At 53.1% G+C, this 23,951-nt stretch overlaps 1 protein-coding gene across 1 annotated transcript; it reads left to right on the forward strand.

The window, feature by feature from the left end:
- The first annotated feature begins 9,790 nt into the window (after positions 1 to 9,790).
- On the forward strand, positions 9,791 to 9,946 carry SMIM38 (small integral membrane protein 38). Its single transcript, XM_065936729.1, has one exon. The coding sequence runs from the start codon at positions 9,791 to 9,793 to the stop codon at positions 9,944 to 9,946; it is 156 nt and encodes a 51-aa protein (XP_065792801.1).
- The last annotated feature ends 14,005 nt before the right edge of the window (positions 9,947 to 23,951 follow it).

Here is a 23,951-nt window from a genome sequence, read left to right on the forward strand (position 1 = left end):
AGTATCAGAGCTTCAGCTTTAGCATCAGTTCTTCCAGTGAATATTCAGGGTTTATTTCTTTTAGGACTGACTGGTTTGATCTCCTTGCGGACTCCTCTCAAGCGTCTTCTCCAGCACCACAGTTCAAAAGCATCAATTCTTTCGTGCTCAGCCTTCTTTATGGTACAGCTCGCGCATCTGTGCATGACCACTGGAAAAACCATAGCTTTGACTATACAGACCTTCGCTGACCAAGTGACGTCTCTGCTTTTTAAACATGGTCTTGGTTTGTCATATCTTTTCTTCCAACATTTAGTGGTCTAAATATTTCAGGTCCATGGTGAGGGTGCAAGTCCCCACGGAGATGAGTATCAAGTGTCTATGCTACGTAACCAATCACCACCAACATGGCTTAAAGTCACACCTGCTTGTAAACTCAGAGTTCTTTTAGGCAGAAGTCCAAGTGGACTTCGGTGTGTTCTCTGCTTAGGTTCTCATAAGAGACCAGAGCTATGGTCTCACCTGGAGGCTCTGGGGTGGAATCCACTTTCAAGCTCACGCGGGTGTTGACAGAATTCAGTTCTTTGCAGTTATAGGACTGCATCGGTCACTTTTTCTCACTGGCCGTCAGCCAGGGGTCACTGTCTGTCTTGGTTCCTGGAGGTGGCCCTCAGGCCCTAGTCATGTCTCCCCACTCTTACTCCCCACAGTGTGGCAGCTTCTCTCTTCAAAGCTGGCAGGACCATCTCACTCGTCTCTGCTGCCACGGCCTTATACGGCATAACCTGCCCCTTTGCAGGAGTGACCATCTCATCACGTCTGTGCTGGCCACAAACACGGACATGCGTGGGAGGGGGCATCTCTCCCATCACACATCACTTCCTGGGAGAAGCTCTAGGAGCCAACTGTGACATGTCTCATGATCCTCTGTCTGCCTCCTTAATTGGGGAATACTGACAGCATCACAACTTCTTTTCCAGTCTTCTTACATTTAACTTATCTTTTCTTGCTTCACTCTCCCTCAGGGCCTTTAGTGCAATTGATCCATTTGACTGCAATACTTTTAGAACTTACGTTCCTCAAAACACCATAAAAGGCACAAAAAGACAAATTGCAAACTTAGAGGAGAGGCTGCAATGCATAGAAATGGCAACGAATTCGTATGGAGAAAAGGTCAGGTTTTAAAAAATTACTTTGTTTAGTTATTTTTGGCTGTGCTGGGTCTGAGTTGATGGGCAGGCTTGTATCTAGTTGCGGCGAGTGAGGACCTCTCTGTAGTTGCAGCGCGGGAGCGTCTTCCTTGGCTTCTTCTGTAGTGGAGCACAGGCTCTCAGCTGGTAAAGAGTCCGCCTGTAATGTGGGAGACCCGGGTTCGATCCCTGGGTGGGGAAGACCCCCTGGAGGAGGGAAAGGCTACCCACGCCAGTATTCTGGCCTGGAGAATTCCATGACTGTACAGTCCATGGGGTTGCAAAGAGTCGGACACGACAGAGCGACTTTCACTCACTCTCAGGCTCTAAGCACGTGAGCTCTAGAGCCCAGGCTCAGTATTTGGGGTGCACAGGCTTAGTTTCCCCGTGGCGTGTGGATCTTCATGGACCAGGGATCGAACCCACATCCCCTGAGTTGGCAGGTGATCCTTTACCACCGAGCCACCAGGGAAGCCCCCAAAAGTAAGTTTTAAGATAGAGTTTACTATGATTTAGGTTTGGCAAGCTCAACTGACCAGGAGATGACTGCCGTTGGAAGTCGTGGAAGGATGCCATTGGAAGGATGGTTTGTCACTCACAGGTCTCAAGAGAAGGTAGCGACCAGCCAGGGAAGGACCACTGCTGGTCAGGAGGGGACAACATGGTTAAGAATCTTTATTGTGGGTTCCCCTGGAAGGAATGTGTGAGAAGAGGAAGCGGGCTGAGGGTGGGCAGGTGGGATGATTTCAGGTGGCTCTGGGGCACAGCGGCTGTCCCTAGTTGCCTGTCCTGGGGTGATTAGTGCAGGGGATGGCAGCCCTGAGTCTGGGAGCCCAGTAAAGAAGGTGGTCAAGTTTTAGGCTCTGGATGGTTGGCTTGTATTTGAGAAGCATGCTCACGGATGATTCGTTTGCCCCCTGTAGGCACTGGCTGACCCTGGGAGTGGCAGTCCCCCCAGGGTCAGGAATTCCTAGATGGCGAAGTGCCAGCACACAGACAGAAGGAGTGGTTAATATAATCACGCTCTGGCGCAGCCGTGTCCGACTCTCTGCGACCCTGTAGACGGTAGCCCACCAGGCTTCTCTGTGCATGGGATTCTCCAGGCAAGAATACTGGAGCGGGTTGCCATTCCCTCTCCCAGAGGATCTTCCCGATCCAGAGATAGAACCCGTGTCTCCTTTGTCTCCTGCCTTGCAGGCGGATTCTTTACTGCTGGGCCACTGGGGAAGCCTGGTTAATACAACAAAGAGCACCTGAAAAATCATCAAGAGAGAGAAACAGCCCTGTAAGCAAAAGACTCAACTGTAACTTCATAGCGGAGGAAATCTAGTACGAGAACTAAAAACAAAGGTGCAAATCAAAACCACAATATGGCACCCACACAAAAAGTCCCCTACAGTAAGATACCGTTTCTTATCCATCAGATGGGCAAACATTACAAAGCGGCTGCTGGAGGTGGAACTCGGTACCACTACTTTGGAAAACAAGTCGGCATTTTTATCATGAAGTTAAAGATACGTGTTCCCTTTAGCCAAGCACGTGCATTCGCAGATACATTCCCCAAAGGAAGCTCTAGCACATGTCTTTATTTAAATGCTTTTGGGTGAATATATAACTTCAAGTAGTCATTTTACTCCAACAACCTAGAGACGTGATCCCAGGGGACACACCTGGGCCTGTTGGAACACGTGGGCTAGTCCATGGCTAGGGATACACCTGGGCCAGTCCACAGCCAGGGGATACACTTGAGCGAGTCTATGGCCTGATAAAACACCGGGGCTAGCCATGGCCTAATGATACACCTGGGCCCACAGCCCGGGGACACACCTGAGCCAGCCTGAGCAGACTACTGTCCCTGATAACTGACGTGTCACCCGCTGGTGACGATGGAAACTCAGGAAGAGTGTGGACAGGAGCCCTCGGGTGGTTGTCAGAGGGTGGTGTTTCTGAGAGGACAGGTGATTCTCCCTGAGGTCACACCTTGGAGGCAGTGGGGCTCTTTCTTGTGGCTCAATCCAGTCTCGAGAGCCCATGAGAGTCCCCAAGTCCCCAGCCGGCTGCCCCTCAGCACGAAGCCTGTTTCTGAGGGTCACACACTCATGTCAAAAAAATCATTTTGCACAGCAGGCCTCCCCAATCCTTGTCCTCCACCATTTCCTTTTTTTTAACTCCCCTTTAAATTTAGAAATTGAGAGAGAGAAAAATCTAGGCTGGGTCACGCTTGGGAAAATGCTGAGTTTTTTTCCCCTTCTTCTGCTCAGTACATTTCTTTTATCTTAAAAAAAAAATTAATACCATTAGGTCATCTCCTCCCCCCCCCCCCGCTCCTTTTTTTATTTCTGGGAAAAATCTTCATTTTGTGTATTTCTCAAGCATCTTGACATTCCGTCTGAGACTAGCAGCCGATCACTTCCTCCCAGTCCCTCTCAAAATTCCTGCTGGTTTTATCTCTTGCAAATGCTTTAGTGTTGCAAAGCAAATCCCCCCTCGCTCTGTCTCTCTGCCCGCCTCTCTGTGAAAAAGAAAGGGCCCCAGGCTCTGAGTGAGGTCCTCGGGCAGCCCAGATGCCTCCCCCAGCGCCTTCAAAGGTGCCTCCTCTGGGCCCACCAACCTCTGCCTATTAACTCTTTCAAAGTGCATTTGTCAGCAAGTGAAAGCTGTCTGGGTTCATTGATAAAAAAGGTATTGTTTTTTAGGACTGTTTTGTATTAACAGGTTGCATCGGGGACAGTCTGCATTTACAAAGGGCTGTAGGTGCCTTTCACCTACTTGTTGTTGTAAAAGATGAAAGGATTGGGTTGGAGACCCCCTCCTGCCGCCCCCGAACCCTTGCCAGAACACCCTTCATGGAAGAGATGGGCAGCCTGGAGGTTACTTCTTCCCAAACCCTAAAGAGTTAATGTGCAATGGTTAAAACTCCTCTTTTGGCCCCTGGTCCCTTATTCTAATGTATGAACTCTCATTCAGACATGAGCAAGCTGCATGTGCGTCTGGGGCTTGGCGACAGCTTGCCTCCTCCGGGTGACAGGATGGTCCCTGCCGAAATGTTTGTAAAAGCACAATGTTATAAACACCCCGGGCTCACTGAGACATAATCGCTTCTTTTGCAGGCAGGTCTCTGCAGCCCCCACGATCCAAGAGGGGTTCACTTTGTCTCGTTCCGGCCCGGGGTCTCTGAGCCCGAGGTGAGAAAAGTGAACCAAGGTTATTAAGAATTCTGACAAGGTAGGCTGAATAAATTGTGTTTTCTTTGTGAGCCTTAATCCGGTGTTGTATTGGCTTCTCGGACATGGCTAATTTATTTGGAATTTCATTCTGTTCCTGACAGCGTCCTTGACTAGCTGTTTGATCACCCCCGAGCAAAGTTACATACCAGCTTTCAACTGCTGGCGGGGCCCCGGTGTGATTTTTCTCAAGTGCGTTCTCCTGGGCTCCGCTTTATGTTTGCAGGAGGACATTTCAAATGGCGGGGGCCATCCCTTGTTAGAGAGAAACCCGGCCGGCGCAGGGCTCTCCCTCAATGAGGAAGCTTTCCACTCTTCCCCACTCGTCCCTCTGTTTGGGATTCTAATCTGCCTTTGTGGAGCAGGCAGAAAGAAAATTAATTTTCTCCCCGTCTGCGAGGAGCGAGCGTGGCAGTGGAGACCTGGTTTGAAATGCAAGTTGTATTGATTTCAGAGGCTGCACCCGCTGGGTCTTTGGATGCAGTATTCTCAGGGGAAGAAATGGATCAACCACAAACCTCCTTGGGGAGTTAGCTCCAGGGCCTCCTTCGAGTTTAGGGGCCTCTGGCTGGCATACCCCCCCACCTTCTGGGCAGAAACAGGAATTGACACCCACTCTGTAATCACTGCAGATGGTGACTACAGCTATGAAATTAAAAGACGCTTATTCCTTGGAAGGAAAGTTATGACCAACCTAGATAGCATATTAAAAAGCAGAGACATTACTTTGCCAACAAAAGTCCATCTAGTCAAGGCTACAGTTTTGCCAGTGGTCATGTATGGATGTGAGAGTTGGACTGTGAAGAAAGCTGAGCGCTGAAAAATTGATGCTTTTGAACTGCGGTGTTGGAGAAGACTCTTGAGAGTCCCTTGGACTGCAAGGAAATCCAACCAGTCCATTCTAAAGGAGATCAGTCCTGGGTGTTCATTGGAAGGACTGATGCTGAAGCTGAAACTCCAGTACTTTGGCCACCTCATGCGAAGAGCTGACTCATTGGAAAAGACCCTGATGCTGGGAGGGATTGGGGGCAGGAGGAGAAGGGGATGACAGAGGATGAGATGGCTGGATGGCATCACCGACTCGATGGACATGAGTTTGGGTAAACTCCAGGAGTTGGTGATGGACAGGGAGGCCTGGTGTGCTGCGATTCATGGGGTTGCAAAGAGTCGGACACGACTGAGTGACTGAACTGAACTGAATGGAACTGTTAAATCACACATGCATGCAATGTTTGCTTTTTATTTTTTTGGTAACAAGTGTGTCTTGCTTTTACCAGAAGCAAAAATGAAACATGAGTTTCAATAAGACTCCAATACTTTGGAGAATCTCACTCTCAGCCCTGCTGTAGCTGGTGATTTGACCATCTGGGCAGAATCTGGTCTACTAAAACTTGGGCCTGCTTTAATTGGGCTTCTTGACGTCAGCCCATGAAGATGTCCTTCCTGAGAGCCTTCTAGGAGCAGGAACTGTGCTTAGCCCTGGGGGCTCTGGTCGGAGCGCACATTCTGTGAATACATATAGGATTTCAGAGGATGGTGGGTGTGTGATGACAGTAACTAGCCAACCAAGTACCAGGGTGAGATGCCGGACTCAGCTTTGCTCACCGGGCCCCGCCTCTGAGTCAGGGGAGTCCACTGGGTCTTTATGATATTTGAGCAGTGCTTCCATCTCCTGCAGAGGGCTCTGACCCCTGGCCTGGCTTGCAGACCAGGCGGGAGGGGCTATTGTCCCCTTGGATGGAGGAGGAAGCTGAGGCCAGAGCAATGTTGAGACACCCTGATGGAGGCACAGGTTGTTTCGGGCGAGCGGGATGCTTGGGGCTCGATCCAGGGTCGTGACCTCCAGGGACAGCAGATCCCGGCTGGGGACACAGCTGTGCGTCTACTTTGTCCATCTAAAGCCCCTGGCGCCTGCACTGGGTAGACCTTTCCCAGGAGAAGGCAGTCCTGGGCCGGCTGCACCCCGCCCAGGGGAGGGGGACCACTTGCTTCCTGCCGGGACCTCGCCTGTGGACTGGGGTCATCTGCTGGGTACTCTTAAGCGGGTGATGAGAGAGGACTTGCTGGTTGCTGCTTCAGTGCTTGGACACGGTGTGCATGAAGTCTCTGGCCCTTTGCTGTCCTGAAAGTAACCTGGGTCCCCCAGTCTGTCCTCAGCGACCCAGGTGGAACCTCCACTGGCTGGGTCCTGGAGTCGGGGCAAACTCTAGCTCCCGAGGCCAGGATGCTCACTGAGGCACGGGTCATGTTCGGGAGGTGGTGCAGGCACCCTGGGGATCCGGGAGGGAGGAGGGGGTGGGCGGGAGGCTGGAGGAGGGAGGGAAAAGCCAGGGGGAGCTTCAACTTAAGGCACAGTCCTGAACTCACTGTGATCTCAAGGGGCGATGTGAGCGCTGTGTGACCTTTGAACTTGTCCTGACCCCCAGCAGGGGAGCTCGCCTTTCATCCCTCCCGGGGTCAGTCCCTGGTGAAGGGTGGCCTGGGAGGGTGTAAATCCCTGGGCGCTGGGGCAGCTCCTGTAATCCAGGACGTCCCTGGAGATGGGTCGGGAACAGAGGGATGTGGGAGGCTCCCGGGGGCCGGGGAGGAGCCCACCCTCACTGCTAGTGGGGGGGTGACTTGGGGTGTTTCCTCCCTGAATCGGGGTCCCTGCGCCCACCCCATGGGACACTGTGGGTGCAGGCCACTTGCTGCCACCTCATTACCTCCCGCTGGTGGGTGAGGGTCACCTTGTCCATCGTAGGTCCCCCGCACCTGCGTCAGGTAGACCTCACCCGGGACAAGACCGTTCTGGGCCGGCTGGACCCCGTCCAGGGAAGGGGACTGTTTACTCTCTCTCCTGAAGGGCTTGTTGACCTTGGCCTCCCCAACTCCAGAGGCCCGGGGACGTCTGAACAGGAAGGGGAGGACTCCGTGACCCTGGAGAGGCTCCGGGCGTGGAGGTCACGTGGCCCAGGCAATGTTGACTGTGTGCTCACAGAAACGTTTATCTGAGGCTAAGGCCACCTTGTCCCCACTGCCAGGTCAGGGCCTGTGGGGTGGGAGGCTGAGGACGGGCCACCCCTGTCCAGCGTGCGCCCCTGCCTCTGGCCACCCAGGACGCCCACCAGGAGACGCCGACCTCCCAGATAAGTGAGAAGCTGAGAAATCAGCCTCTCCTCCCTCCCTGCGCTCAGCCACTTCCCCCGGGACCCTCACTCCGTGTGCAGGTGGGTTCTCCCAGCAGAGGGGTGGGCGGTGCTTGTGAAGGCCCCTGGGGATGTTCTGCAAAGTTATGGAAGCCTTTATCTGGTCTCCACACCCCCGGGGTGCTGTTTGATTAATGACTTCAGGTCAGGCTCCTACGAACTAAATTCCCACATGGGTTTGAAGAGGTCGTCAAATAATGCTCTGCGCAGAGCAGATGAGCCCAGGGCTGAACATTACCTGAGAGTCTACTTACTCTGCAGACTCGCTGGACACCCGGCCAGGCCACCGGCTGGCAGGTCTCTCTGTGGATGGAGGTGGAAACGGGTGCTTACCACCCAGGGCACAGTTGGGCTTGGAGCACTTTCGAGGAAGCCTTTGGGGGTCATGGTGATGCCTGGGCTCCAGGGCGAGGCGGGGAGGGTGCAGGTGGGGAGCTCACCATGGGTCTGGCCAAAGGCTGGATCACCCAGGAGGGACCACAATCAGCTCTTCCACTGCTCATCTTACCCTGGCTCCCTCTCAAAGTCTCTGCCTTTACTCCTTAGCTAGAACCTTCCAGAAAGGCTGGGCGGACTCACATTCTCACTTTGTAGATGGAGGACAAGTTCAGGAATGGAGGTTCCTCAGCTTTCTCCCTGGCTTGTGTCCCTGGGGGTGGGCCATCTCCTGGTGAGAACACAGCTGGACTCCCAGGGTCTGGCATCTGGGGACCAGGGCGCCTCATGACCTCCAGCTTGCACCTCTGCGTGTTATGGGACCAGAGGACTGGGGGTGGAAGGAAGAGCCCAGGCTGTCTCTTCATCCACGAGAAACCTGGCTGTGGAAGGCCAACGACGGGCTTGGGGATGGCAGAGTCTGCGGAGGTGTGCGTGCCCTGGTGTGTGCGTGTGTGTTACAGGTGCAGGCGTGTGTATGCATGTACCTGTGTCCTCCTGTGTGTTACGGGTGCAGGTGTCTGTGTGTGTATCTGTATTCTCGTGTGTGTGCATGTGTGTGTGTTACAGGTGCAGGCGTGTATGTGTACCCATATTCTCGTGGGTGTGTATGTGTGTGCCTATATTCTCGTGTGTGTGTGCACGTGTACCCATATTCTCATCTCTCTGTGTTTGTGTGCGCGCGTGTGTGTTTGCGGGCGCGCGCAGCAGGCAGAGAAAGGCGGGAGGAGGATGCGCTCACTCCAGCGGTGTGGTGGAGACATTTCTGCCCAGGGCCTCTTCGGGGACAAGAGCCAGTGATTCCACGCCCAGGCCCCTTGCTGGTCCCGTGTGGACACTGTCCCTTGGGCCTCCCCACGGCCCTTCAAGGCAGAACAGTCACTTGTCCCCTTCCCCGGACGGTTTGCACCCCGAGGATGAGCACCTTGCTCGGTCCCTTCATGCCTGCGGTGGGCCCTGGACCGGGGCCCTGAAGGGTGTGAGGGGAGGGCCGCGGGCCGACCATCCAGCCCGGGCTGTGGGCGACCCCTGTTGGGCCGGTGGGGGGTGATCCGGGGACCGGCCCGGCCCTTCCTGGGTGATTAAGCGGGTTCCCCCCCGGGGCCGCCAGCGCGCGGCGCACCCCGCGGGCGGGCGGGCGGCTTTGAGGCGCTGGCGGCCTGCGCGCTAGCTGAGCTGCGCCGGGGTCGCCTGCGGGCGCGGGGCGCCGGGCCTCACCTTCGCGCCCCCGGCTCCCCTTTCATCCGCACAGCTCCCGCCGGCCCTCCCGCCGGGCCGCCCGGCCCCTCCCGCCCGGCCTGCTGCGCCGCGGCCCGCGGCCGCCGGACAGAGCCGGCCTGCAGAAGCGATAGCTAATTGGGCAGAGAAAGGGCCCGATTGTCTGCGGGGCCGGAAGAGCGGGCGTGGGCGGCTGAAAGCGCCGGGGAAGGTGGCCGGCTTCGCCCAGCAGCTGCCGCCGGAGACGTTTGGAGATTACGTCAGCGCCGGGCCGCGAGCCTCCCGCCGCCGGACAATGCGGCCCTTGTCGGCCCCGAGCGCCGCCCGCGCGCGCTGAATGGCGCGGGGCCTCTTCTCCAAGGAGGCCGCCCGCCGTCCGAGCTGTCCTCTCCCGCCAGGGAGGGCCCTGCGCCGGGGCGCGGAGGGGGCGGGCTCGCTGCCCTAGGGGCGGCGACCCCCGGGCTGGGCGGCGCGCGGGGGGCGTGGGGGCTGCTCCTCTGGGTGGGGCCGGGCTGGGCGGCGCCCGGGGGGCGTGGGGGCGGCGACTGCCCTCGCCATGGCCTCCTGGCTTGGCGGCGGCACGGGCCCCGACCCGCTCCTGGTCCTGCTGGTCATCATCTTGTTGGCACGCTTCCTTCTGTGGGCCTGCCTGGGCACCTACATCGATTACAGACTGGGCCGGCGGCAGCCCCGCAAAGCCAAGGAGGACTAGGGCCTCCGCCGGCCCGTGGCCTGGAGCTCCAGGCACCCCGGAGCCCTCCCTCCGGGATGGTGTGTCCCAGAGAGGATCTGTCCTGGGACCCAGGGTGGGGATGGGGCGGGGTGCAGAGCGGGGAGACCACCCCCGCAGCCCCCTTGCGGGGCAGAGATGGCCCAGCCCCACCAGGACTGCCCTGGCCACCTCCCGCATCCCACGTCAGCGGGTGGAAGGGCCCCCCTGCCTGTCCACCAGGTTGTGGGGGTCCCTGTCAGAGTGAGTGATCCTAGGGGTGGGTCTCACTTTTAACACTGTCTCTACTTCCAGTTCTCTATAAATCTGTTTGCTGGAAGAGGCGGGGGATGAGCCAGAGGGGCTGGTCCAGGGGGAGGGCAGTGGTGCAAGGACAGGTGTGACCACATCACAGGCCCGCCCTACCTCCTAAAGCTGCCCTGGACTCTGCCTCTGGCAGGGAGGAGACTGACCGCAGACTGTGCCTTGGTTTCCCCAGAGCAGACCCCTGGGGGGAGTGTCTCAAGACAGACTTGTGACTATGAGTCCAAGTCCAGCTCCAGTTGACCGTGGGCAAACTCACTTTCCCCATCTCTTAAGTGGGCGCACTAGTCCCTAGCCCCCCCTCCCCCAAAGAAGGTTATTAGCAGGAGGGTCAGGTGAGAGGTGGGCTGAGCCATCCCCCTCCCCCTGCCACCATCCCCCTCCCCCAGCCACATCCCGCTCCCCCTGCCACATCCCGCTCCCCCTGCAGTCTGTAACCTGCAGGACACGTGGAGGATGGTTTAGTGAGAAGCCACGGGACCCAAGGCCCTCTGCTCCTTTGTGCTTTCAAGGATGTGGCTGAGACATCCCTAAGAAGATGGACAGGCAGGGAAACTCGACTGGAGCCCAAGAAGCCACTGCCCTCTGCACCATCATCCCGTCACACCCTGAACTAAAGGGGCAGCATGAGATGGCTCCGTGCTTCTCGATCTGGCGGCAGATTCGAATCACCCAGGAGGTGTTGGCAGTGCCAGTGGCTGAGTCCCCCAGACTGAGAAGCATCGGCTGATTCGAGATGTTCCTGGCAGGCCAGAGCCTGGTGACACCGTGAATTCCAAAAGGGCTTGGCTCAGCTGGGAATCTTCGGCGGCCGTTAGAGGTCTGGAGTCACTGACCTGGGTGAGCGGACGCTTGGGCCCTGGTAGCTGGGAGCCATCCGCCTTGCGGCATCCTGGCAGAAGGGACCACAGCGTGATCCATCCAGGCCTATGTACATGGCTGTCCTCTGGGCAGTCGTATAGCCAGTGGCTGAGCAGAACCCGTGCCTCGTTGTAAAGACAATTGGTCATGGGGTGTCTGAGGGCTCTGATCACTGGGTTAGGGGAGGGGATGTTCTTGTTCTCTTTAGGGAAACTGTCATCCAATTTCTTTAAAATGATCATGTGTGATTTTGCTGATCTTTCTAAGGAAGGGGAATCACATTTGTTGTCATGAGCATCTACTAGTGGAGGGAAGTTTGCTGGTATTGCCAGGTTTTAAAACGGAAAGTCCCATGGCCTGAGAAACCCCTCCATCCTGGGTAAAGCAGCCCCTTGGATGGAGGGAGAAGTCAGATGTTCACATGACACACTCAAGTCTGCCCCACTGTTGAGTGTGTGTGACCTGTGTGTAGCCTGCTTGGGACCTGCGTGTCTACATGGGCGTGCCGATTTGAGGTCCACCGTTTGGTACGTGGGGTTTTCCTGGTGGCTCAGTGGTAAAGAACCCGCTTGCCAATTCAGGAGATCCAAGATGTGGGTTTACTCCCTGGGTCAGGAAGATCCCCTGGAGGAGGAAATGGCAACCCACTTCAGTATTCTTGCCTGGAGAATTCCATGGACAAAGGAGCCTGGTGGGCTAAAGTCCAAGCGTCACAAAGAATCAGACACGACTTAGTGGCTAAACAACAATAAGAACAACAGTTTTTGCCCGTGAGCTGATATTCCAGAGTTTTTGCTGGAATTGGGGAGGGGACTCACTCTTCTGTTGGGCTTGTCTAGTGGAGGGATGGAACCATGAGAAGAGACAGGATTCTGCTGGCATTGTCTGAGCCTCTTTCCAGTTTCATTGACCCATAGATTTCTCATCTCTTTTCCTTGAACCAGTTCACACTGGTTTCTATTACTTGCAACTGACAAATTAAATGCAAATATGATGCAATTAGTCATCAGAATTTTGTCAAAATTGCTCATCAGAGTACAAGTCTTGTGTATCTACACATCGACAGTTTACAACCTCCTGACATGGGCCTGACTCAGTGTAAGCACTTGAAACACTGTGGCTGGGTGAATAAGAGACTGTGCTCTGGTCATACATAAGCAGTGGTTGCGTTCAGTGCAAGGAACAGATATACAAGAGAAGCTTTTTTTTCCCCTTTCTTTCCATTTTTCTTTTACATGGAGCAAGAAGTCTGACATTTGGTAATCCTAGGTCCATGATGTCATCAAGAACCTACGCCCTTCTGTGTTTCTACTCTGCCATCCTTAGGATGTAGCTTTGGTCTTCATGGTTACAAGAAGGCTGCAGCTACTCCAGGCATCTTGAGTGAGTTCCAGTTACAGAAAGAAAGGAGCGACAGAGAGGGAAAGGTATCTATATCAGAGAGACAAAGCTTCCTAGAAACCCTTAGTTTCATGCTATAAACTAGAATTACGGCCCATGGCATCTCTAGATGCTGAGAAATTGTTTCTTGGCCACTCTTTGTAATTGCAGCCTATATCCAGAACACTGTTCAGGGGTCTTTGTGTGTCGTTAGTGGCATCCTTATGTGCTAGTTCTTCCCTTGTCTGCCTTTGAGAAATGTCACCTGTACTCAGCTGTCCTTGGCAGCTCCACCCTGGAGTCAGCGCGTGGAGCTTCTCATGGCTCCTTGGGGGCTTTTAAGAGTTTGGTCCAGCAAGGAGTCCAAGGATGAAAGAAACTTATTCCTTCTTAGAGGTGCTTGGAGATGCTTCTTTAGTCACACCTGGTGGCAACAGATAGACTGCAGCACATGGAAGGTGGGCCGTGAGTAGCTGATGGCTGGGTGAGTGACAGTGAGGGGCAGCAGGTGGGTAAACGGAGGCGCATTGCCAGTCTTTAACTCAGAAAGTGTCCCTGGGGCTCACAGTCTCAACGTGGGAGGCACCGCGGATACCGTGTTAAAGGTAAAGCAGAGCTTGCCCTTCAGGTAGCTTGCAGTCTGGGAGCCACGAAATGGGCAGCTAGACCAGAAACAGGAATTAGACCTGCGCAAGGTACATGAGGCTCTCAACCACTAAGACTGTGACCAGTGTAAATTGAAATGTCCTGTAAGTGTGAAACACACCAGATTTTGAAGGCTGGGTGCAGAAACTAATGTAAAATCTAATTAACAATGGTTTTCTATCGATTGTATGTTGAAATAATATTTTGGACACTTTGGGTTAAATAAAACATTGAGATTAATCTCACCTATTTCCCTGAATGCACTTTAGTGTGGTTACTGGAATATTTAAAATTATATGTAACTTACATTATTTTTTATACTGCATGGACTGCAGCAGACCTTTATAATGCAGTGAGAGTGTTATGGTGTGTGAATGGATTCTGTGGGAACACAGAAGGGCAGTTCCTGGAGGAGGGGTCTTAAGTGATAATGTAAATACATCAAACTAGAACCTGTGAGATGCAGCTAAAACAATCCTTGGAGGAAAAGCTATAGCCACAAATGCATTTATTAATAAACATGAAGTGAAGTGATGTCAAAGTCGCTCAGTTGTGTCTGACTCTTTGCGACCGTATGGACTGTATAGTCCATGGAATTCTCCAGGCCAGAATACTGGAGTGGGCAGCCTTTCCCTTCTCCGGGGGATGTTCCCAACCCAGGGATTGAACCCAGGTCTCCCGCATTGCAGGCAGATTCTTTACCAGCTGAATCACAGTTCAGTTCAGTTCAGTTCAGTCGCTCAGTCGAGTCCGACTCTTTGCGACCCCATGAACCGCAGCACACCAGGCCTCCCTGTCCATCACTAACTCCCTGAGTTCACCCAAATCCATGCCCATCAAGTCGATGATGCCATCCAACCATCTCATCCTCTGTTGTCCCCTTCTCCTGCCCTCAATCTTTCCAAGCATCATGGTCTTTTCCAATGAGTCAGTTCTTCGCATCAGGTGGCCAAAGTACTGGAGTTTCAGCTTCAACATCAGTCCTTCCAATGAACACCCAGGACTGATCTTTAGGATGGACTGGTTGGATCTCTTTGCAGTCCAAGGGACTCTCAAGAGTCTTCTCCAACGCCATAGTTCAAAAGCATCAATTCTTCGGCGCTCAGCTTTCTTTATAGTCCAACTCTCACATCCATACATGACCACTGGAAAAACCATAGCCTTGACTAGATGGACCTTTGTTGGCAAAGTAATGTCTCTGCTTTTTAATATGCTGTCTAGGTTGGTCATAACTTTCCTTCCAAGGAATAAGCCTCTTTTAATTTCATGGCTGCAGTCACCATCTGCAGTGATTTTGGAGCTCAGAAAAATAAAGTCAGCCACTGTTTCCACTGTTTCCCCATCTATCTGCCATGAAGTGATGGGACTGGATGCCATGATCTTAGTTTTCTGAATGTTGAGCTTTAAGCCAACTTTTTCACTCTTTTCTTTCACTTTCATCAAGAGGCTCTTTAGTTCTTCCTCACTTTCTGCCATAAGAGTGGTGTCATCTGCATATATGAGGTTATTGATATTTCTCCCGGCAATCTTGATTCCAGCTTGTGCTTCTTCCAGCCCAGCGATTCTCATGATGTACTCTGCATATAAGTTAAATAAGCAGGGTGACAATGTACAGCCTTGACGTACCCCTTTTCCTACGTGGAACCAGTCTGTTGTTCCATGTCCAGTTCTAACTGTTTCTTCCTGACCTGCATACAGCTGAGTCACAAGGGAAGCCCAAAAATACTGGAGTGGGTAGCCTATCTCTTCTCCAGTGAATCTTCCCCACCCAGGAATCAAACTGGGGTCTCCTGCATTGCAGGTGGGTTCTTACCAGCTGAACCATCAGGAAAGCATGAAAGAATAAAATTGATGAATTAAGTGTATGACTCAATACATTTAAGAGAACAATAGAAAAAGCTATGAAAAAGAGAAGGCAGAAATAGAGAGAGGAAACTGATGTATTACCAATGATAGAACAAACGAATGTATCCAAGTCCTGTATTTCCTTTCTTTTTTTTTAGAGAAAACCATTTCTTCTACATACTTCGTCTTCCCCGTGTGTTTTTTGCCTGTGGTGGGTCTTGGTGCTACTAATGGGCTTTGCCTAGCTGCTCTGAGCCGGAGCTGCTCTCTGCCGCCAGGCGTTGGCTTCTCACTGTGGTGGTTTCTCTCGTTGCGGAGCGTGGGCTCAGGGCATCCCAGCCTCACAGCTGTAGCACGTGGGCTCAGTAGTCGTGATGCAGGGGCTTAGATGCTCTGCGGCATATGGGATCTTCCCGGACCAGGGACTGTACCAGTGTCCCGTGCATCGCAAGGCAGATTCTTAACCACTGAACCCCCAGGGAAGCCCTTCTTCTTCTTGTTGATTGTGTTGAAACACACATGACATCAGCTTTACCATCTAACCCATTTTTAAGTGTTCGTTTCAGTGGTGTTTTTGAGGGGAAGAAACTCAACAGTAAACGGGACACGATTAACCAACCCAATCCAGAAAAAAGGAGAAGAAAACACACAAAATTTAAAAGTCTGTGGGAAAACAACTACAGAAACATGGAAAATTCAGTTCCCAGCAAACAGGTTCTGGTGTATGTGGAGGATTTGGGGAATTTGAAAATATAAGGAACACATTTTATTTTAAAAAAATGACCCAAAGAGATGTAAAAGTCTGTACAGATGGATTACCCTTGGAGAAATAAGTCATCCAAGTCTACCTTCCTTAAAAAAAAGTATAAAGGCCCAGAATGTTTCAGAGGAAGACCTCGTACAATACCCCAAAAGAACAGATGACACAGTACTACTTAAACTGCAATTGTGCCTAAGACGACGGCTCCCAATTCTTTTTTATGTTGTTGTTGTTCAGTTGCTAAGTCATGTCCGACTCTGCATAGTTTTATGTAGTAAACATTTATTGAGCAAACTCTGGGAGGTCGTGAAGGACAGGGAAGCCTGGTGTGCTGCGATCCATAGGGTTGCAGAGAGTTGGACACGACTGAGCGACTGAACAACAATTTATTGATACCAAAATCCACCAAAAGTAGGACAGAAAAAGAAAACACAGACCAGTGTCACTTAGAAATACTGATAAAAAAAAAAAAACCCATTAAATTAAGCCTTGCATTAGAGGGATAAAACATGGGGACCAAGTGGAGTGCATTCCAGAAATGTAAGGATGGTTGAACATCAGGAAATCGGTTAACGTAATTTATGACATAAAAAACTCCAAAGAGAAAAACTTCTGATACCTTCCTTTGATATATTGCCAAAGGTATTTGGGTAACATTCACCTCCAATCTCAAACTCTGAATCAGACAGAAATAGATAATAGACTGATATGTTTTTAACCTGAAAAAAATAGTTCTCTCTGAGTAGGAAAAATATAATACTATGATTAACAGGGAAATATCACAGCCCCATAAGGTATATACTATGGAATCCATTATACAGATAGGAACACTGAAGCACAGAGAGGTTGATTAATCAATCAAAGCCTGGGATTGGAAGGAAGATGTTCGTAATTGTCCGAATTTGTTCTGGAGGCATAGCCATCACAATTAGAAGGATGAAGAAATGAGAGGTGCGAACACTGGGAAGGAGACAATGCATCATTATTTACAGTGAGATGGAGGACGTTCTTGGAAAAAATGAAGGAAAATCCATGAAAATGATCGACAACAGAATCCAGTAAAGGGAGTGGGTCTGAACCAATATGTGGAAACCACCTACACTGCAATTTATCAGAGCTGTGATGGCATGAAAGACCCCATTTATAAGAGCCACATAAAGAAAAACTACTTAGGGGCCAACTTCATGATGACATGTTAGCTGCCGTGGGTGGTCGAGTTATTTCCTCTTGTCGGTTTTACAGTCACCATGGGTAGGATTCATCGGTGAGATTCATTGGGGGCATGAGGTCTGAGGCTGACTGTTTGAAGGAAGTGGCCGGGGGCAGAGGAAGGTCAGACCTGACCCTTGAGGACAAACCGTACCGTACCTGTCTCTCTCACTTCCTACCTTGACACCCAGTGACCTGCAGGGGAAGCTGGCCCCTTTGCCACCTTGCTGCCCATGCTCATGGCCTGGGGCTTAGAGGTGCCAGGGTACCCACCTGGGGCTGCAGGTGGACCATCACACACGAAAGATGACGGCACCTCCAGAGACACAGGTTTGATCCCTGGGTCGGGAAGATCCCCTGGAGGAGGGCATGGTAACCCACTCCAGTATTCTTACATGGGGAATCCCCATGGACAGAGGAACCTGGTGGGCTACGGTCCACGGGGTCGAAAGAGTCAGACCGACTGAAGCGACTGGCCTTCCGTGCACGCATAGCCGATTAAGAATGCTGTGAGAGTTTTAGGTGAACATGGGCAGCCCTGTGTCACCAGTCTGCGTGTGGGGAGAACCGGAGAGGGTGCAGAGACCTCAGAAAACACCTAAACACCTCGTCCGTCCCTTCCTCATTCCCTCAGGCGCCTCCACACCCTGCCCAGCGAGTGTGTCCTGGGCATCCCGAGACTGTTGTTGCAGAGGAGCAGGTGGGTGGAGGCACCGCCTCGCCGCTCAGCCAGGCTCGGCCTCCGGGTCGGGACACAGCAGCCCGGCTCCTGCCCCCTGGCCCGCCGGGCTGGGCCTCCCCCGAGAGCAGGCTGCAGAGCCCCCGTGGTGGAGATGAGTCACTGGGTCTAAAAATAAAAAGAGTTAAGTCATGAAACGGCGCCTTTCCTTTTTAAGCCAGATGTGCTGCTGAGGGATTCCCAGCAGCCCTGGGCCATATCCCGCTGCCGGGGGCTGTCTCACTCACTCACACCCACCCACAGGTTTCAACACCTGCACAGGCTCGGAACGAGAGTGGGGTGATGGAGACGGGGTCCCTGCCTCCATGGGGGAAAAAGACGATGTGAGAGTAATGCCCTCGTCAGGCAGATGGTTATAAAGACTATAACCTTGGGGTGGAGTGTCATGAATATACACAGGGCTGCGTGTGTGCTAACTCGCTTCAGTCGTGTCCGTCTCTTTGCGACCCCATGGACTGTACTCTGTCCGTGGGATTTTCCAGGTGAAAATACTGGAGTGGGTTGCTGTTTCCTCCTCCAGGGAATCTTCCTAATCCAGGGATCAAACCTGTGTCTCTTACATCTCCTGCACTGGCAGGTGGATTCTTTACCACTATATACAGGAGAAGGGGGTTTAATTCTCTCTCAGGGTCTAGGGAAGGCTTCCTGGAGGAGGAGGGGAGGGGACAGAAGGTTAGGCCGAGGTCAGGGAGTCCGGACCATTGAAGTGATATGAGAGGAGGGGTCAGGGGTCTGAGATGTAACAGGGACAGGACTGGGGCAACTTTCTTCACCCTCAGGGGTTCAGGGAGAGCTCTGTGATGGTCACCAGGGAAGCACGCATCATGGGGACAAGACATGGGGAATTACGGGCTTGTCATCATGAACTTCATCATGAGCTTCCCCGGTGGTTCAATGGTAAACAATCTCCTTGCAATGCGGGAGACCCAGTTTCGATCTGGGTCAGGAAGATTCCCTGGAGAAGAAAATGGCAACCCACTCCAGCATTCTTGCCTGGAGAATCCCATGGGCAGAGGAGCCTCGTGGGCTACAGTCCACAGGGTTGCAGAGAGTCAGACACGACTGAGTGGCTAATAAACACTTATCATCACTGAAGCGGGGCGAGGGGGTGGTTTCTGCAGAGAGCTGAGCCCGTGCACAGAGCCTGCCCACATCAGGTTGCAAGAAGGCAAGAAGCATCTCCGGGGCTGTGTGTCTTGGCGAGTCGGATGGGACTTTTCTGGTTGTCACAAGAATTCGGCTGAAGCTGATAAGGTGATAAGAGCCCCGAATTCTTGAGAGGTGTGAGGCTCCTATTCCCCTCCGACTGAAAGTGCAGAATGTCCCCAGCTGTCAACCCCATCCCATCCACCTCCAGCCTAAATGGGGTGCCTGGGGGTCATCAGTGGGTGGTTGCCATGGCATTCAGGTGATTCTGTCTCTCCTGGCCAGGCCAAGGTTGGGAGGGCTCCATAAAACTACTCAGAGCCTGGGGCGCCTGCAAGGGGATGGTGGGGTGGGGGTGGGTGGGGAAGAAAGCTTTCTGCTGAGGGGAATCCTGGCTGCAGATTGCTGCTGGCTCCGAACCTGGAGGGAGAGAGAGGCCTTGGGGAGCTCAACTGAGATTCCTGGTCACGTCAGGCATGAGTGTAGTCTCCTGGCCATGGGGGGTCAGGCATGAGTGTAGTCTCCTGGCCATGGGGGATCAGGCATGAGTGTAGTCTCCTGGCCATGGGGGTCAGGCATGAGTGTAGTCTCCTGGCCATGGGGGATCAGGCATGAGTGTAGTCGCTGGTACCTGCTTCTCTCCTGTGAATCCAGGCAGCTGGAGACTGGCTGCAGCATCCCCCAGGGCAGAATGAAGAGGGAGATCGTGGGACAACCTGCATGGGTGCCCTTAGGTACGGTGAGTGCTGCAGAGACTCCGGATTTTCCCACAGGGTCAGGTCACTGCCCCCATCGTCCTTACCGCCAGGACCCCGGAGGCCCAGCTGAGCAGGGTCAGTCCCCAGCTCTCCCTGGGGCGGGTGTGCTGTGGTGGGCACCCTGTGGAGGACTGGGCTGTGGTCATTAGGATGCATAAAGAAGAGATGCGGGCAACTGCCAGCTACACCCTTGAAAAGGAAGCAATTCCCTTGGTGTGGATGGGCAACGCAATGGAATGAACTCACCTCCTTGGTGAGCCCTAGGGCATGGACCTCGACCACTCTCAAACTCGGGGCTGTCAGAAGAGTGATGATCTTCTGTCCAGTGTGTGCTGCTGCATTTTGGGGCTCATTGTTCCAGCAGCTCTGCCCGGGCCCCGCCTAATACAGTGGGGATGACTCCTCCCCTCTGGACCGAGGGAAACTGAAGAAGGCGGTGTGGGGAGAGCTGGAGCCATCCTGCAGGGACACCACTCCTGCAGGCGATCGGCCGGGGATACGATCCCCCAGGAGTTAGAATCTGTGGGGTGGAGATTCGGGAGCAAGAGATGAGGAGGGCTGTCTGGGAGGTCACAAGAGGCCAGGCAGACACTGTGTTTTGGGGTCCCCAGAGATCCCACAGAGGTTCCAGATGGAGGGTCGGCATCTTGCTCTTGCCATGAGGGCTGGATTATAATCACTTCCACCAGCTGGTTGTGTTTCCTCTCCCCATCCCTCCTCCCAGACCCTGATGCCTAGAGATGGGGAGGGTGAAAGGAGAGAAGAGGGGCAGACTGAGGTTCCTCCACCCCCTGGGCCATGAGGCGGGGCTCATTTTGGGGCAGAGAAGGTGAAAGAGTGTTGAACTAGACTTGAGAACACGAAGCTGATTTGGACTTGACCAGACTCATTGCTACTCACTCCCAAAGTGAATCTAAGTAACAGAATGAATCTTAATTATGTTCTCATTCAAGAAAATGAGTAACTAGCTCAGGGGATCATACTTGAAACATCAGGAAGGGATGGTGAACGGGGACTCTACTGGGGATGGGTGAGGGCAGGGATGGAGGGAGACAAAGCTATTGTCTGTTCTGGGGCTCTTTGTTACACAGCTTGGTCCATATGCTAACTCGTACACTCTTTCAGCAAACCTACTATTAATACATCCATCCTCCTCATTTACAAGATAGACCCCAGGGGCCTGGCCTATAGCACAGAGAGTCAGGAAGCACCAGGACACCCAGACATCCTTTATACTGCACTTTTCTCTAAGGTTTGCCTTCTCTTCACTTCCCTGGAAGCCTTTGAAGCCAGGACCCATGATGATGCCCCATTTTCATCCTCCTAAAAAGCATGTGCTGCCTGTCAGGAGAACCAGCCCCTTGGACACCAGCTGTTCTTTTCATGTTCAGAGGGACAGAAATCAGCGGAAGAATCAGAGCAAAACAGCCACCCTCTCCCACCCACTCCTTCTCACCACTGATAGCAAGTAAGGGTGGCCTTGGCAGAAATATGTGCTGGGATCACTGATTTTGTGTGTGGGTGGGCAGCCTCGCGTCTGGGACTCTGTCTGGCAAAGCCTTGCACTTTGGGAGCTTGAAGCCGGTCGAGGTGGGCTGGTCCATCCCTGGAACAGCTGCGGGCAGGGGGCAGGTGGGGACATTTTCCCAGAGCCCCGAGGTCTTGGGATCAAGTGAGCTGCAATCGTGGGGACGGGCAGGCAGACGGATGGCCCGAGCAGAGCCGACGGCAGGTTCTGGACGATGTGCGTGGGAGCGTGGCTGTCTTCACCCACGTTGCTGGGCCCCCAAGGTATCTGGTGAGCACTCACCACGGCGGCGTGCACAGCTGCCTGACTGTGTTCTCACCCACCCTGAGCACGTGCCTGTGGGCCCTCTGCTTCCAGCGGATGGACCACGGACCAATGCAGAGGGAAAGAGAACGCTTCAGTTCATCCTCAGCTCCCAGCACTCTGCAGGAAGACCATGCAATAGAAGAGTCACAGCACAGAGGAGAAGTCAGGGTCACGGGAAGACAGACGATCCTAAACAAGGAAGGTGAACCCAGGGACGAGGCGGGGGGAGGAACAGGCTGCTTCCGCAGTTGCTGTGGCCGAGGATACAAATTCCTGGCAGCCAAAGGGAGAATCTGCCCGCAATGTGGGAGACCCAGGCTCCATCTCTGAGGCGGAAAGATCCCCTGGAGAAGGAAACAGCAGCCCACTCCAGTATTCTTGCCTGGAGAATCCCATGGACCGAGGAGCCTGGCGGGCTACAGTCCATGGGATCACAAAGAGTTGGACACGACTGAGCGACTGACACTTTCACATTTTCAAAGGGAGCAGGGGAAGAATGAAAGGTTTAGAGTTTGCTTGGCCCTTGAAGGAAATACACCACTTCTCGGGGACAGTAAATGTTCCCTAACATTTATTTGTTTAAAAAAAAAAGCTTGCCCCAAGGTTTTCACCTAAATATTACTGGGAGATCTGATGATGGTGTTGTGCTAGTCAGAGTTTTCCAGAGAAAAAGAACAGATCGGGTGTGCATATATATAAAAAGACATTTATTATGAGGGATAGGCTCGCATGATTATGGAGGCTGGCAAATACAAAGTTTCTCGGCTGGAGACCCAGAAGGCCTGAAGCTCAGTGAGAGCCTGCAGACAGCCTGCTGTAGAGCCAGGGAGCGTGGGTGCTGCTGGTGGTGTCTGAAGGCCAGCTGCTGGACAAGGCTGTCTTGCTCAGTGGAGGTTGGGCTTTTGGTGCTAGTCAGGCCTTCAGCGGATTGGACGGGGCCCACCACACGGGGCGTGTGGAGCCCACAACTCAGTCTGACAACTCATATGTTAGCCCCACCAGCCTCTCCCCCGTCCGGTCATCCCCTCCTTCACCGGGGCCTCCATTGGCTGAGTCCACCCAGGCCCCAAGGGCAAAGGGCTATGGGAAATGTAGTCCTGTTGCTATGGCGCCCAGACAGGGCTGCAGGGGATCGAAATATCTCCTCCTGCCCGCCCCCACCTCCCCCAACATCATATCCCCTTTCCTACCTGCCTCTATTTTCCGCCACAGAACCTGGTACCAGCTGATGCTGCTTGGCGCAAGCTGATGCTTGGCATCCGCTGATGTCCGACCAGGTGAGTCAGACACGACTGAGCAAACTGAACGGAACTGAACTGATGCTGCCTTATGTATTAATTGTCTTCTATGGATCAGATTTTTATTTAATGGGTTGTCTACAGTGCCAGCCCAGGAGGGTAGGGGATTGGCCTGCCTTGGTCACTGTCCTGCTCACTTGAGGATGGTGCCTGGCGTCTAATAGGTGCTTGAATCCCCGTCTCTGGGTTGGCTGACTCTTCTGAGGCTTCTCTCCTCTGGCTGCACCCCCATTCTTTCAGCGCCCCCCAACCCCCTGCCCCTGGGTCCTGGCTTCTGGGTGGTCGCTGTGCCACAGACTCTCCTAGTCCAGTTGACTGGGCGAGGCTGGACCACGGCAGGGTCTGTGTCGAGGACTCCCGCCCTCGTCTTGCGGCTTCTGAAAGCAGGCATAGCTTCATCGTGGGTGCTGGACGAACCCCTGTGAACCGTCAGCCCCTTTACCGGTTAGGAGAAGGCGGTATTACCCTTGAGGATTAAGGGGCCCTTGTGGGAGCTGGGGGCAGGCGCAGCTACTACTGAATGACCCATATGGGTGAGTGCTTCTGAAGTGGGTTCCGTTCTGTTTTTTGACCTTGGTTACCTAAGTATTTGCTTTATAATTCTTTGTTAAATTGCACATTTATATTTTATGTATGTGTGTTATGTGTGTGTGTGCTAAGTCGCTTCAGTCGTGTCCGACTCTTTGCGACCCTATGGCCTGTAGCCCGCCAGGCTCCTCTGTCCATGGGATTCTCCAGGCAAGAATCCTGGAGTGGGTTGCCACACCCTCCTCCAGGGGATCTTCCTGATCCAGGGACTGAACCTGCGTCTCTGATGTCTCCTGCATAAGCAGGAGTGTTCTTTACCACTAGCGCCACCTGGGTTATTTCACAGTAAGAGGTTTAGAAAATAAAGTGCATTTTAACATATTTTACATAAATAATTCATGTTTGTTATAGAAACATAATAAAGCATTCACAAAGACAATAGAAAGAATGACCCCTACAGACCAGTCACCTTCCTAACAACATTCTGTGTATCCTTTCATATATTTTTTCATAAACCTCCCTTGAACAGGTAACCATTCCTGGGCGTCAAAGCAGCTTTCCTCCCCACCCCCCGCCACCCCGCTCCCCGGCCCACCAGGTGGCATGTGAGCATCCAGGCTGTAGGCAGAGGTGGTCTGACTGTGGTGGACCCTAGCCCCTTACCCCTGGCACGCTGTCCTC

This window comes from Muntiacus reevesi, chromosome 5 (assembly GCF_963930625.1).
Source record: "Muntiacus reevesi chromosome 5, mMunRee1.1, whole genome shotgun sequence".
Taxonomy (NCBI): Eukaryota; Metazoa; Chordata; class Mammalia; order Artiodactyla; family Cervidae; genus Muntiacus; species Muntiacus reevesi.